The 14882-nt window shown below is 40.1% G+C and overlaps 1 protein-coding gene across 1 annotated transcript in view; it reads right to left on the bottom strand.

Annotated features, from left to right (window-relative positions):
- Positions 1–2038: 2038 nt before the first annotated feature.
- LOC118778659 (neural cell adhesion molecule L1-like) overlaps positions 2039–14882 on the bottom strand; it is a 55201-nt gene continuing 42357 nt past the window's right edge. The window contains exons 21-29 of the mRNA XM_036530267.1: positions 12369–12618; positions 11967–12089; positions 11602–11778; positions 7690–7803; positions 7111–7260; positions 5304–5435; positions 4995–5067; positions 4187–4198; positions 2039–3868 (exon numbers count right to left, since the gene is read on the bottom strand). Of these exons, the coding sequence (XP_036386160.1) occupies positions 3592–3868; positions 4187–4198; positions 4995–5067; positions 5304–5435; positions 7111–7260; positions 7690–7803; positions 11602–11778; positions 11967–12089; positions 12369–12618 (1308 nt within the window). The 3' untranslated portion in view covers positions 2039–3591. The remainder of the gene's footprint in view (positions 3869–4186; positions 4199–4994; positions 5068–5303; positions 5436–7110; positions 7261–7689; positions 7804–11601; positions 11779–11966; positions 12090–12368; positions 12619–14882) is intronic.

The following is a 14882-nucleotide window of genomic DNA, read 5'->3' on the forward strand; positions in this document are numbered from 1 at the left end:
TTTTTCTTTGATTTTTGAGTTTTGCTACCCATGTTTACTTTTATCTTCATTTTAAATTATTATTTTTCTTTGCTGTATCTATTACTAAAGAAATGGCAAGTGGACAAAGGATTCTTTTTTCAGATTTTATATTTCTAAAACAGCCAGAATTCTATCAACATGTACCAGAAACAAAAAGGAATATGAGAAAATTCACAAGTGGTCTGTCATCTAAACAAAAAATCAGCTCCCCTCTAGTTCAGCAACATTAAAATAATAAAAAACCAAAAAAAATCCTGAATGACTGTTTGATAAATTACACAATCTTTTGGGTTTTATTTACATTCAGAAAGCATTTCAGATCCTCTGCTTATCTCTCCTCACTCCTCTTATGTCTTTTCTTCTCCAATCTTGCAACACTCCGTCCTCCAGCACTCTTTCCCTCTCTTTCTCTTGCTCAGACCATTTATATTCAACATTGTGAAGTTGTTTGTAATCCCCAACATAGAATGCTCATAGAAACACTGCTCCTCTTTTGCAGTCCTTCTACTGAGATAAACGCTATATGTTTAATATGAATGACATGAGATAGCTGCTATATGTTTAATATACATGATATTCAACAAGTCACGATAAAGTCATCTGGAATCTCAATAAGCAATTTTTTTGTAAAACCTTCATTTCGGGGTGGTGTGTATGCATGTAGGCTGTAATTGTATATGTGAATGTGTATGTATGAGTGGTGTGTGAATGTGAAAGAGAGCGAGTGTGTATTTGTGAGTTTGTGAGTGTGTGTGTGTGTGTGTGTGTGTGTGTGTGTGTCAGTGACACAACCCTATTTTCACCAGTACACTGTTCCCTACTGAGTCTAGTGTCCAGGAGACTGATCTCTCTGCATGTTTGGGTCAGCAGAGCATGGGTATAGGCTGGACTGATGACTAAGGGAAAACTGCTATGAAGATGCCACTAGGGGCAAGAACAGGGTACTGTATTATCACATTTGAACCTGTTCATTACTACACTGAACTGGGCCAGTTTAAATAAGGATCACCCAGTGGCAACTGATCTTTAACTCTTGTTGGGTTATCATTTCAATCATAAAAAATAAATAAATGATGCTTTGTTGCACACATCTATGGAGACTCAGTTGTTTGTGTGCGATTCTTCATTAAATTTACCATCTTGTTATTATGAGAAACAGTAGAAACAGGTTGAGGCTAATCCTAATTGTACATTCTCTAATTCCATATGTAGTGACAGGGTGTTTCCATTAAAGCAGAGCACGCAGAAAGAACAGCTCTGTACAGCTAAGCACTGCTCCTTGCACATTGGACTGGGACTCAGGACTGGTGAGGACATGGCCAATACATCAGAGCTAACACATGGATTCAATGGAGCTCACAGTGACCCCAAGTGGCACTATTTGCACCTCAAGACGGAAATAGACAGCTATTGAGAGAGGGAAAACGGAGGTACAGCAGAGCCATCCTCACATGTCTACCAAAATCCCGATGCATTAACCTACATGACGCTTGAAACAATACTCTGATGGTGAACAGTAAAGAAACATTCCCGATCTGGAACCTCAGCGGGCCAGTATGCAGATACAATACAGGCAAAGACAACAGAGTACAGGACACCAAACAAAGAATGACTAAATCAAACGTATAATGGCAGTACAGTAATGACAGTGGAGACAGGGAGAGGTTCCTGATCAAATGTATGCCATTAAGGAAGAAGCACGCTGAATGTGATCATGTGCATTGATGTGTTACTCCATTGGGCCAACATTTTACATACGGCTTCAACTGGGGTATCATAAGATGATTTTTGACAATCAGATACAATATCAGTGTTCCTTTAATATTTGCGGAAAATTTATAGTTTGTCCAATGCAAACTGGTTTTCCACATAGGCATTTACATACACTGAAAATAGACAGACAGACAGATAGCTGAAAACAAAATGAAAAAAATCTGTGTACAATGTGGCAGAATATTAAGTATTCACAATTATTATGATGCAAAATATAACAAACTTGAATGCATGAATTCATAACAAATCTGGTAATCAGCAAACATATACTGAATGCCTTTGTATAAACATAAAAAATAGAAAAATAATATAATATACAGTTATATCTGATGACAATGATGATCACACAGGAAGTTGCTAGTAAGACACTGCACTGTAATTTTCAAGACACTTAAATTACAAGTATTGTTGTAATAATAATAATAATAATAATATTAAAGCTGCGTGCAGCAGTGAGACAGCAAGCAACACACCCTCTGATCCCTTACAGGTCATTAAAAGTCAGATGATAAATGGAATGACATGTTGGTGTGCACCACTGTGTAGCTAAAATATTCTATACTGGACATGTTGTGCCCTACACTGCAATAATTTATAAATCTGCAAAAGCTGTCTCTGAACAGTTCAGAATTGCCAATTTTTATTGATTTTTTTTATCTAAGAAATATTACTTTGCATTGATTGTGTGGACATATGTATAAAATTAATTGACTGGCAGAAGAATTAGTGAGAAGATTTGTGAAGGATCTGTTGTCTGCAACAACACAAGATATACTGACTGCTCTGGGTGAACCGTTTAGGCAGAGTAATGACTATGATAATGATCCAAATTTTTTCATAATCTGAACAGAAACAACAGGGTGTCTATGGCACTACAGTGCTTGCCCCCCTGAAAGATAACAATTCAAATAAGAAAATTTGGGTGCAGCCCTGGCACCACAATACACTAAGAATCACTCTTACTGTTAGCCCATGTGCCTATAAGAGGCCTTTGAGTGCTCAGGGTTTTGTAAAATTTTACCATGTTAAACTCATACAATGTACCATGTTTAGTGTCCATCCCCTCCACTGCCTCCCTTCCCATCTCTCTCCCTCTCTCTCTCTCTCACTCCCACTGCTCTACCACTCTCTGTAGCAGAAGGGTTCTGCTTGCTGCCCACCATTCTCTCTCTCCCCTCATGAACCCTGACCAATTAGGCCTTTATCTTACTGCCTGTTCACCAACTCTCCTCCTTTAAACAGTTGAGACACCAGTGTACACCAGTGTAAATGCAGCACAGAAAGTTTTGAGAGTACAGGGGCATTGGGGGTTTGAAATGTCACTCAAGTACACTTTTAAGATACCTTGAGAATGTCAGGTGAAATCTGAAAATGATTTGCAGGGCAGTTGATTAGATATGTATTTTGCGTGTCTGTCAGTCCAGTGGGAATGTTGAACTATTTTCAGTCAGAGTCACAATAGGTGTGTTCAATCCATTACTTACTATGTCATGTCACAGTCTGTCCCAGAGTTCTGTGAGTCATTCAATCACTGTAACCGCAGTCTATCACTGTGAGCTTTGTCAGTTTCTGTGAAACCAGTTTATCAGTGTGTGAGTATTTTAGTGAGGTCAGTGGCAGTCTTCAATGTTGGCATCCGGTCAGGTTAGTGTTAATGTGTGGTCGAGTCAGTAAGCCTGCAGTTAGGCCTGGTCAGTGTGCGGTCAGGTCTGTAAGCATGCAGTCGGGTCAGTAAGCATGCAGTTAGGTCAGTTAGCATGTGGTTGGGTCAATAAGTGAGTCAGTGTATCTCTCTGTCTAATGCCCCCTCTCTAGAACACCTGTGACAGAATTGGGGATGCCCAGATTGGCAGGGGGCATGAGGGTGGGGTTGATAGGGGAGGTGGCCCCTGAGCTGTCAGGGCCTCCAGGTCCTGGCCCATCCCGGTGGCCGCTGTACTGGCCGATGAAGGAGCCATCCTCATTGAACTGGATGTCCACGCTATCACCATACTCCGCTAGGCTGTCTTCACTGCCAAGCTTGCTCTTCACACACAGAGATGGCTGGCTGGCTGACCGCTTCTCCTCGTTATCACTGGGGGTCAGAGAGTGGGGTGAAATTTGGTGGAGTGGAGAGTGGAGGAGAAAGATAAAGAAAGCAGGAGAGATTAACACTGTCATGACTTGGCTCAAAGTCACAACAATGTCAATCCAAGTTTATTAATGCACTAAATGTTAAAACATGCATCAATGTGGATGGTCCATTAGTAAGCCAGTGTGGCTGCATGGGTGATGGTGTAGTGCATGTGAACATACATACATTAAAGGCATTCAGACAGATAACACAAAGGGACACACAAAAGCAACCAATCACACCAAGAGATATAGATAAAGATAAAGAAACACTGCATACCTTTCAAGAGATCTACAAGGTATTGTGAAAGCATTCAGACAGAGAGGGAGTAAGGCAGAAAAATTGTTATTTGTGTTTTTTAGCAACTCTTAGGTTGTTATAATGTTAACAAACTTGATGCCGCAGGTTACAGTTTTTCTAATGTTGCTAAGACAACATGAATAAAAACTGTGGTCCATGTGACCAGTTCAGTCCATATTTCAACGACATTTCACAAAATATTTTCCTTTGTAATACAAGGGAGAATCTGACATGCGACTCCAGAGACTCCTGGCATGAAACAGTTGATCAGCTCATATAGGACTGCACCCTTTTGCCAGCTTGTCACATTTAAAGGCCGGGATTTCTATCATGATCAACACTAGTGGTATATATTTTATGGGAACTTCTGGTCAAAGATTTATTCCCTGTTTAGTACCTCTTTCATCTCTTCCACAAACCCCTCTTCCTCTCTGAGTTTCTGGTTGGGCATCTTCTCTTCCTCTCCTCCTCTATTCTTCTCACCTAGGCTTGTGGTGCCCCTCTACCTCTTCACTGTCACCAACTAAATGGTGGTCTCTTTTACATGTTTTTATAGCTACCTCCCTGGTGTTGTGCATTTTTTATGAACTTGTTGAATGTTTCTATAGCTACGGTTTAGAAACAGCTGCAGTATGACTGTAGCAACAGCAGCAATCTAGTTGTAGGAACAGCTGCAGGACAGAAACAGCAGCAGTTTGGCTGTAGAAACAGCTGCAAGATAGAAAAAGCTGCAGTATGTTGCTGCAGTAGTAAAGAATATATCAGTGCAATGCAGGCCCTGACATACCTGTACTCCCCAAATGTTTCATCCTTCATTGGCCGGGCCTCAGAGTCCACCTGGCCTTCTTCCTTATCCTTGACTAAAAAAATAGAGAGTAAAATAGAGAGATTTTTGAATGGGTTTACAGTGAGTCAGTTCCCTTTGCTCCCTGAGTCAATGTAACGCCTTTGTTTTGAGTCAGTACCGTTGCTTAGTCAGTTAATGCTCAGAGATCCAGTTTTGCCACCTTTGCTCTGTGAGGCAGTACTTTTGCTCACTGATTCAGTAATAAGTGAGTCAGTGCTGAGGTGGGGCAGGTTTGTACAGCTGTGTTACCTGAATACTTGCCCCCCTTGCTCCTCTTGATGAAGCAGAGAATGAGCAGTACCAGCAGCAGCAGCACAATGGCGCTGATGAGGCCAATGAACCAGCCCTGTGTGGCAAAGCCCCCTTGCACCTCTGACAGCCCTAGGGGAGGAAGATGGGTGTTATTCTTCAACAGCAACAAGATGAAACAAATAACTTACCACAGATACACACAAAAAATGGCAAGCACATAACACACAGATGCCTGGGGAAAAAGCATTAAAAAGATTAGACTGACACATAAACATATCACCAGGGTTGGGGAGTAACGAAATACATGTAACGGCATTATGTATTTAAAATACATAATATGAGTAACTGTATTCCGTTACAGTTACCATTTAAATTGTGTAATGGCGTTACATATTTAAAATACAAAATATGAGTAACTGTACTCTGTTACAGTTACCATTTAAATTGATGGTAATCAAGTTACAGTTGCATTTTAAAGATATTTAGAATACTGAAGGGATTACATTGGATTTTTTTTTTTTTTTTTTATTTAATTTATTTTAATTTTTTTCATTTAATGTTTATTTAGTTGGAAAATCTATCCAATGATAGGCAACTCCAGGGTGTATCCCATATGCCCCTCACCAAAAAAAAAAGAAGAAAAATGCATGCAACCTGCCTGACTCACAAGACAGTAGAATGGAGAGTGAGACAGAAAGCATCCAGTGCAACGTGTTTATGTCATGGAAATACCGGGACCATTTTACTTTCAAATTTGGCAAAGGTCGCAACATAACAGTACAATGCAAGCTGTGTTTGCCAGCAACCAAACTGCTATCCGCTTCAAAAGAGTCAACCTCTAACCTGAAGAAGCATCCTGAAATAAGTTCTCCTTTTCATTATTTAAGCTAATATTGACTGCTAGCTAGCTATCTTACATAGTTTGCCTGCACTGGATTAGCTATTCAGCTAGCTAGTAGGCTAGTAGGTATAGTATTAAAGCTAGCTAGCTAACAAGTAGATACAGTGACAAAACAAGTGAAATTTCACATGTTCAAAACTGCGATTACTCCAACAATTTTACACTACGCATATTATACATTAAATTGTTAAGCTACTCCTTTCTCACTCACGATGTATTTAGGGTGGCTCGTGCCTTTTCAAACTCATGTTTTCGTGTAATGTACAGTTTTTGAATTAACATTTATAATTCTGAAGAAACTGCGATGATTGCCCATAGACTTAACATGGGGTGCCAAAATGTTAGCCACAACAATGCTAAGTGAACATTCTAAAAATTTAGAACCTTAGTCGGATGCACATTCTTTAAAAAAATCATTAAGAACATTCTTCAGATTTCAGCTTGCTCTGTGTCGCAGTAAAAAATTACTCAAGTTTAGCTATTTAGATTTTGACTTGGACATAGTTCGTGAGAATCACCCAAACAGTATATGCTACATTCACACTTTTACTTACATACTTTTAAAAATTAAAAAGCAAAGTGTTCAGAAAGTAATCCAAAGTATTTAGATTACATTACTTACCTTGAGTAATCTAACAGAATACGTTACAAATTACATTTTAGGGCAAGTATTCTGTAATCTGTAGTGGAATACATATTAAAGGTAACCCTCCCAACCCTGGATATCACATTACAGTTCACATCAGGTAGTCACACAGGAAAAGGGGGAAAATGTGTGTGAGACACAGACAGAGGAAACAGGTATGTGTGTGTGACACAGGCAAAGGACACAGGTGTGGGTGTGACACAGGCAGAGGACGCAGGCATGCATGTGACAGAGTGGGACCAGGGGCAGACTCTTACCTGGCCCTTCAGTGCGGATATCTGTTTTCCAGAAGGTGTTGTTGCTAAAGATGAAGTTTAGTAGATAATGGGTTCCTGGCTGTAGACCCTGGAGCTGATAGAAGGATTGGGTCGAGTTCACCTCCTCTGACACCTCCACTGGAGCCCCGGCTGGACAGACAAATCACCAAATCAATGACACCAATGACACTATGAGTGCAGATCATGATTCCAAATTTGTGTCCCTCTCATTATTTTATGCCTAGCCGATGCAGAGCTCTTGCTACAGCTCCCATGCTTTAAATGTTAACCATTAATATAGGTGGATATTAACTAAGGCAATTCAGTGTACAACAGCAGTGCCTTGCCAGACCATAAAACCAGAAATACCACTGCACCCCATTGCTGCTCTGCACCACTACAACACTCTTCTACTCCTGACCACTACAACACACTTCTGCCCTGCACTTTAAAACTACTCCACACTTCTGCCCTGCTCTTTACCACTACACCACACTGCTGCCCTGCTCCTTACCACTACACCACACTGCTGTCCTGCCCTTTACCACTGCACCAAACTGCTGCCCTGTCTAGTCTCACCACTGTTCCGCTGGTAGTAGATGTAAAAGGCAATGTTCCTGTATCTCTCTTTGGGAACCCAGCTCAGGTTGACAAATGTCTCCCCCAGGGACAGGCTGATGTTAGAAGGAGGACCTGAGAGAAATAGGAAAACAGAGAGTGATGTCATCAAACTGATGTCTGCACTGCCAGTTTAAAAACACTGAACAGCTGCTTGCACTGTAAGGGCAGCTCAAAGGAGGAAAGGAAGAGAGGATCCATGCTTAAAATATGCACTTGATTTCTTGTAATTAAATGGTGGTTTAAGGGAAAAATTAGACAAACACTGGAAAATTAAGATCTAATTCAATTAATAATTCAATATACCTAGAAAATGAGTAAAAGTGGTTGTATGAAGTTGGTGAAATCATACCTCAAAACCGCTGTAAAGCTTCATTGCTGATGTTATGGCATTAATGGTAAATTTGATAGCTAAATGTAAATTTTGCTGTATTTAAAAAGCAGGAACTGAAGGAAAAGCAGCAGGAGGACCAAAATCTGAATAAATTAACTCTGAAAATTCAAGACAGACTTTCACCCAAGACATGAACAAATCAGGAGTGGCTGTTTGCAGGCAGTAGTCAGAGTAGGGGAATGTCACTACTCACCTCTCTCAAACTGTGAATACATCGGAAGGACATTCAACTACATGCAATGATGAAACAGTCAATTGAAAATAAAGTGTATGGGAATTTTATGAAGGCATGTGTGTGCCCTAGCATCTTGTACAGGATCTGGTTGGTTATGGATGGGTTGATTGTCCATCCATGGATTGTTAGTTGTTCAGACTGCAAGCTAGTTAGCTTGCTAGGACAATTGTGTCAGCTTTTTCATGGCACTGCATGTTTTTCTGTTTGCGTCTGTATTTGTATAGTGTATGAAAGTATGAAAGGGACTACATTCAATGTAGCCTTGCTAGCTAGCTACCATTTCAGATGTAGTGAACATTACTACAACTGGATTGACATGTTGCTCGCAACAGCAACAACATTAAATTGTAATATAGTATAACAAAATAAATGTAATTTGCATATGCTTGCTAGCTAGCTAGTTACTGCATTTTCAGATAAAATGAGCTCGTTGTAGTCAGGGAACAGTAAATCCTCCCTTCCCAACTATGTCATAGCACCATGGTAAAGATTCAGGAAAAAAACAAGAACAAATTATACATTTTTGCAGGACATTGTGTAACACACAGCATAATGACACAACTAACACACTTAGGAAAGTGTTGCCAAGCACTGGCTAATTAACTAGCTAGCTAGTCCACTAGCTGGGGATGAAAGCTTTGGAGATACTGTATGTCATAATGCACCAAGACACTAACTGGAACTATGTGGCCAGGATCAAGAGCACAATGTTTTCTGCATAACTGAGACTGCAGTGTGGATTCCCGGTCTTTGGAGAAGATCCGTCATAAATCATCTCTTAATCCAACCAAAAACACTAGAAACACTGTCACCACTGAGGACACTGTGAGATCTAAATGAGGCTGGGCATTCCCTCATACCTCATTTTTAAACTCTTTGAATGTGGTGTCTGACTCCTCATCAGCGCCTTTGTCACTGCCAGAGAAAACTGTAGAGGCAATTGGAGATTGTAGTATTTTGCTCTCCAGACCTTTGCCAAGCTAGGTGGGTAACTCTTAATCTCCCACATAGCTTGAGCAACCCATGTCTGAATGCGGCCCACATCGTAACAGGGGTCTGCACCTCACCATGGAAGCAGTTAGGCAGGGTTTGCATGCATGCATGTCAGGTCTGAATTGGCCCCATATTGCTTATGCTATTATGCATGGGGAACACAATGGAAATCTTCTCATGCCAGTAAAGGTGTCTGAACTGAATTCAATCTAATTAAAAAGAGACTCAGCAAATTGATCTCACTCATGAGAAATATTTTATTTGTTTTATTTTCAATAAATTAACTTGTTTAATTTGCTGTGGCTTTATTTCATCAAGCCATTCATTTATTTAATTGAATTTCAATGATCTGTTTCATTTGTTAATTTCATTCCATTTAACTTAAATGATATACAAACATGAATTCATATTGAGGACTGTTGAATTCATATTGTTATAGCTGTTGCTGCTTTCACTCCCCATAACAGACATCTCTGTCTAAAGAATACATACTGCTTGACTTGAAACTATGGAGGAAAAAAATTTACATAAGCATAAATAAATAAATAAATGCAGAAATAAATAAATAAATGAAAAATAAATACATTTTGGTAATGAAAAAGGCTATTTCTGTACTTTTACATGTATTGATTTATGCATTTCTACATTTATTTATTTATTTTTGTAGTTCTACATTATTTATTGATGCATTTCTACATTTATTTATGTATTTCTACATTTATTCATTTATGCATTTCTGTTTTTCTACATTTATGTCTGTATTTCTACGTTTATTTATTTCTGTATTCTGTGTTCGTATGTTAATTGAGTGGGTGGTCCTATACCTCAGTCTAAAGCTGGATTGGTTATAGCGGTGCGATTGGATCTAAGTAGCAGAAGGAGATGCTTGGTTTTTGATAAAAGATGGTGTTTATGACATGTGAGATCTCAGACAAATTTGGTGATTATTGATCGCTGTTTTGAGACATTAAGCCACGTTAAGCTTTTTATTTATAATGTGCGTCAATGGAGAGGAAAACGCTTAACGTGAGATAACGACGATACACCTAGGATTTCGGATTAGATTTTTTGATAGGAGGAAATGTTTTTGACAAGAAATATCCAAGAGAAATTTGGTGATCACTGATCGCAGTTTTGGAACATTAAGCCATGTTAAGCGTTTTAGAATTTCCCGGCTTTTGTATGCCTTCAGGCTTTGCTTTGTGTATTTCCCCGATGTCGAAATCAGGTACCTACATAAATGTCAGGAAACCCCAAATCCTGGCCACATGTCAATGACCATGGACTACTGGTTCTTTGGTAAGTTGTAAGGATCACTGTCAAGTCCAACTGTCTTTAATTTAGCCAGATAATCGTTTGTTTTACCCCCGGCTTCGCAGTTTCCCCTACTAAAGGCAGCCATGTTGCAGCATGTTTTGCCACTCAATCTGACTGAGGGGGGGTTTCCGGTGGGAAAATTCCAGTTGAATTCATTACCAAAATGTATTTATTTTTCATTTATTTATATATTTATTTATTTATGCATATGTCATTTTTTGTCCTCCATATGAAACAACCGTATTTTAATTACATTTATAAGTATATTTACTCACAGAGCATTGGTTACTGGGTTTGTATTAATTAAAAAGCACAGACTTGTTTCAGCTTGAAATAGTGACATGAAAAGAGACCAGGGATCCATTACAAAATAATCAAACCACTGGTGGTATTTCAGTTTAAATACTTAATGGGGAGTCACATCACTTCAATTACAATTAGCTCAACTGAAACAAACTTTAAGTCTTGTTAGTCAAACATCATATCTCCATTTAAGGAAGCTTAATGCCTCAGATACACTCACATGTGGCAATGCGAAATGAATTTGCAGCTTTGCTTGCAGAGCATACATGCATACCCTCAAGGTGAGCGAACAGTGTGGCTACCTGCAATTATTTTCCAAATAGTTTTTAGATGCGACAAATTACACGTCATCAATAGCGTTTACTTCCTGGTTAGATCAGATAGCTTTCACACCAAATGCGAACCGCACCGAAGTTCAGGTGAACCGTACCCCAGACCCCCGTTTTCTGGAGGACTCAGGTACGGTCCCTGGTGCATACCCGAGTTCAGAAACCGCGTTTACATCAACAAAACAAACCAAACTAACGGCTCAAGCAGACTTGGGTCTGCACCAAAAGCTCTAATGTGAAAGCACCCTCAGTTTTGTTTTGGTTGAGCTCTCTTAAGTGCTAAGGGTATGATGCAGTCAAACCTCCATCCAGCAGGGTGGTGGCTTCCTTGACAAGAGCCTTCCCCAACCCAGCAGCAGTGCGCCCCAGCAGGTAGAAGCGGTAACGGCTATGTGGATCCAAGGAGCCCAGTCTGAAGTGAGAGACCATGGGGTCATCAATCTTCTGCACCCGCAGTGGGCTGTCATTACTGTCCACAACTGAGAGAGAGAGCAAGCGAGAGAGAGAGAGAGAGACACCTCAGTGAAAATAGCTCAACCGCTGGCACACTGCTGGATTATATAGATACAGAGAGAACAATGGACCTTGGTACTGTAGCAGGTATAGATAGACAGACCAACTTACTCTCTTGGTACTGCAGCAGGTACAGATAGACAGAGGAACTTACTCTCTTGGTACTGCAGCACGTATCCAATCAGAACTCCATTGAGCTGTGTTGGAGGTTTCCAGTGTAGGACCAGTTCTGTCTCAGAGGGGCTTTCAAACTCCAGGGAGGCTGGGGGACCTGGTGCTGCAGGAATAAAACCGCACATCCACATATCCTCATGAATGCAATACCAAAGACACAGAGACCATAATGAACTCAAGACCACTGAAACCTTAACCATTATAAACAAAGGAGCAGAGAAACAGAATGCACCTAAACTGTTTAAGATTACAGCCATTTTGCCATGTGGTATAGAAAAAAAATGCAGTCCCCTTATAATACAGATACAGATACAGTAAACAGAACAGAACACAATTTAGAAGGGAGAGGAATATAGTGACAGAGGTTCCAAAAGGATCTCACCTCCCTCGGGTGTGTGGAAGGCATGTGGCTGAGAATGTGGCCCCTCCCCCTTGCTGTTGAAGACAGAGACCGTCAGAGTATAGTGAGAGTAGAGCCTTAGGCCCCCAACCTCCTGCTCCACACGGCTGGCCCCCAAAACCTCCACCACCCGGCTGTCCAAATCCCCCTCGGGTCCCCTCTCTCTCCTCTCCCTTCCTCTATTCCTCAGGTGGCCTCGTCCATCCAGTGAGCCCAAGCGCCGCAGGTGGATCTGCAGGAATGGGAGAGAGGGTGGAGAGAGAAAGAGAGGGAGGGAGTTAAGAGAGGGAAGGCCCAAGTAAGAAGGAGTAGGAGGGAGAAAGAGAGAGGATAGAGAGAGCAGGGGGTGTGGGGTGGAAAAAGAGGGGGAGGGGAGAGAGAGAGGTAGTGTGGGACCAGGAAGAGGAGAGTATTGTAACATTTGAATATTTTGTATATACTGTAACATTTGTATATTTTATTTTGTATAATACATTGTAATTTTGCATTCTAAAGCCAGGTCTGTCACTGTTGCTTGTGTAACTTGGATGGATACACTTCTGTTCTCTTGCACTGGAAGTTGGTCTGGTTAACAAAGTCAGAGTTTTTAAAGTATTGTTCCTTTTCAATTATGTCTGAAAATGTTATATCCTGGAAGATGTTTTATCCACCCTGCATTCAAAGCCACATTATGGGAACAGGTGATGTGGCCCATCTCCTGAAACACTCAACCCTTCACACCTCTGTAGCCCAGCTAAGGTTAAGACTGGAAGGAAAGGGATGATATTTGATTTTTGTGGGTGTACTTCATTTTTTAGAGAGCATTAAGTCTGGAAAGTAAATCATTCTAGAAAAACTAAGTGATTTAGTGAGTGTGCATTCAGAGACTTATGAAGTAAAAAGAAAATTAATAAAACATATTTTTGTGAACAGTTTAAGTTTTGCCATTGATGAGAATGCATATACTCCTCCATGGAAGCCTACAGTCTTAATATTCTTTTTTTTTTACTGAATAAACTCTGTTTTTTTTTTTTGGATGTATGATTCCAAGCAAAACCAAGGCAAACCAGGAGACCTGATCACAAGAAGAGGGCAAGCAACACGTATGTCATCTAGAATACAAGTAACTCACATCTACTGACTGTCTGTTTTGCGCATTTCTTCTAATAATCACATGATCACAGCAAAAGTAGAGTAGCTAAAAAAAATAGTGGCTGTCAACAGGTAGCTAGTTAATAGCTGACATTAGCTATCACTAGCTCTCTAGCTGGATAACCTTTTCACTATTTGTCAACTAACGTTAACTAGCTAGTATTGTCAAATAGCTATCAGTCAGTCAATCTAATATAGTGATGATATATTGAGGGCTTATTTTGTTGGTTTAAATAAGAGGTGATTTTTGACCTATCCCTCAAAGCTTTTAAAAACAGTAGCTAAATGATGGGAAATACTCTGTTAAATGAATCCCTGATTGTTCTTCAAATTTAGCTTATTTATCTAGCAAATTGAACATTAAATAAATCAGAATGATTCAACTTTTTACGTTGTTGCTGGATATATTTTGTTCGGATTATACCTCAAAGAACGGCCAAAGCTGCTTGTGACTAGCCACTATTAGGAACTATTCGAGCCTTTGGGACTTCATCCAAAAATCACCAGACTTTAATGACATGGTGATTAACCTGTTTGAGTCCCAGAAAATTTGTCGATGTGAGCTTCTCTTCAAATAAGGTAGGCCCAAGCCTATAGACCTCTTAAAAGACCATCACACACGTTTTCTTTAGCTTTCCTGTCTACATATCACCTGTCCCTCTGCTATGATGACCGTTATTTTTGCTGTGGTTACTAAATTGTTTTATTCGGGACATGATGTTTGACACAATGTCTTGCAAAACGGTTGTGATAAAAACAGTTGCAGTATCTATTGGCAGTCGTTACAGTTGGAATACGTTTTGTAGTGCATCCCTAGGTGGACCCTTTTCTGACATTGTAGGCTACATGACAGAGCATTCTGTTCTATCATGTAGCCTATCATTTCACCATTCTTGCATATTTTGTTTTTGTTAAAAATGGCATGTGCTAATGTGTACAGAGAAAAATAGTCAAATGGTATGTGTGTGTGTGTGTGTGTGTGTGTGTGTGTGTGTGTGTGTGTGTGTGAGAGAGAGAGAGCTAGAGAGAAAGAGAAAGATACAGAGAGAGTTTCTTGGCATCAGGCCATTCTTGTGGGTACTTCTCTATAGTGTAACTTGGTATCTCGGATGTGATGCTGCTGTTGCTGCAGCATGAACTATTGATGGGTATATTGCATTTGTTTGCATTAAGGGAAGTCCCGCTTTTCTACCAAATGGCCAATTGCTTTGTTGGTAAAGGCGTAACCTGGAAAAAATCAGGCCTAACATATTCTTAAGGTGAAAAATGAACACCCACAGCCCACTCTACTGTCACAGTTATGCACAAACGGGGTAAAACTACTAGTGATGGGAGTTCCGGCTCTTTTTAATGAGCCGGATCATC

Source organism: Megalops cyprinoides, chromosome 6 (genome assembly GCF_013368585.1).
Source record: "Megalops cyprinoides isolate fMegCyp1 chromosome 6, fMegCyp1.pri, whole genome shotgun sequence".
NCBI classification, from domain to species: Eukaryota; Metazoa; Chordata; class Actinopteri; order Elopiformes; family Megalopidae; genus Megalops; species Megalops cyprinoides.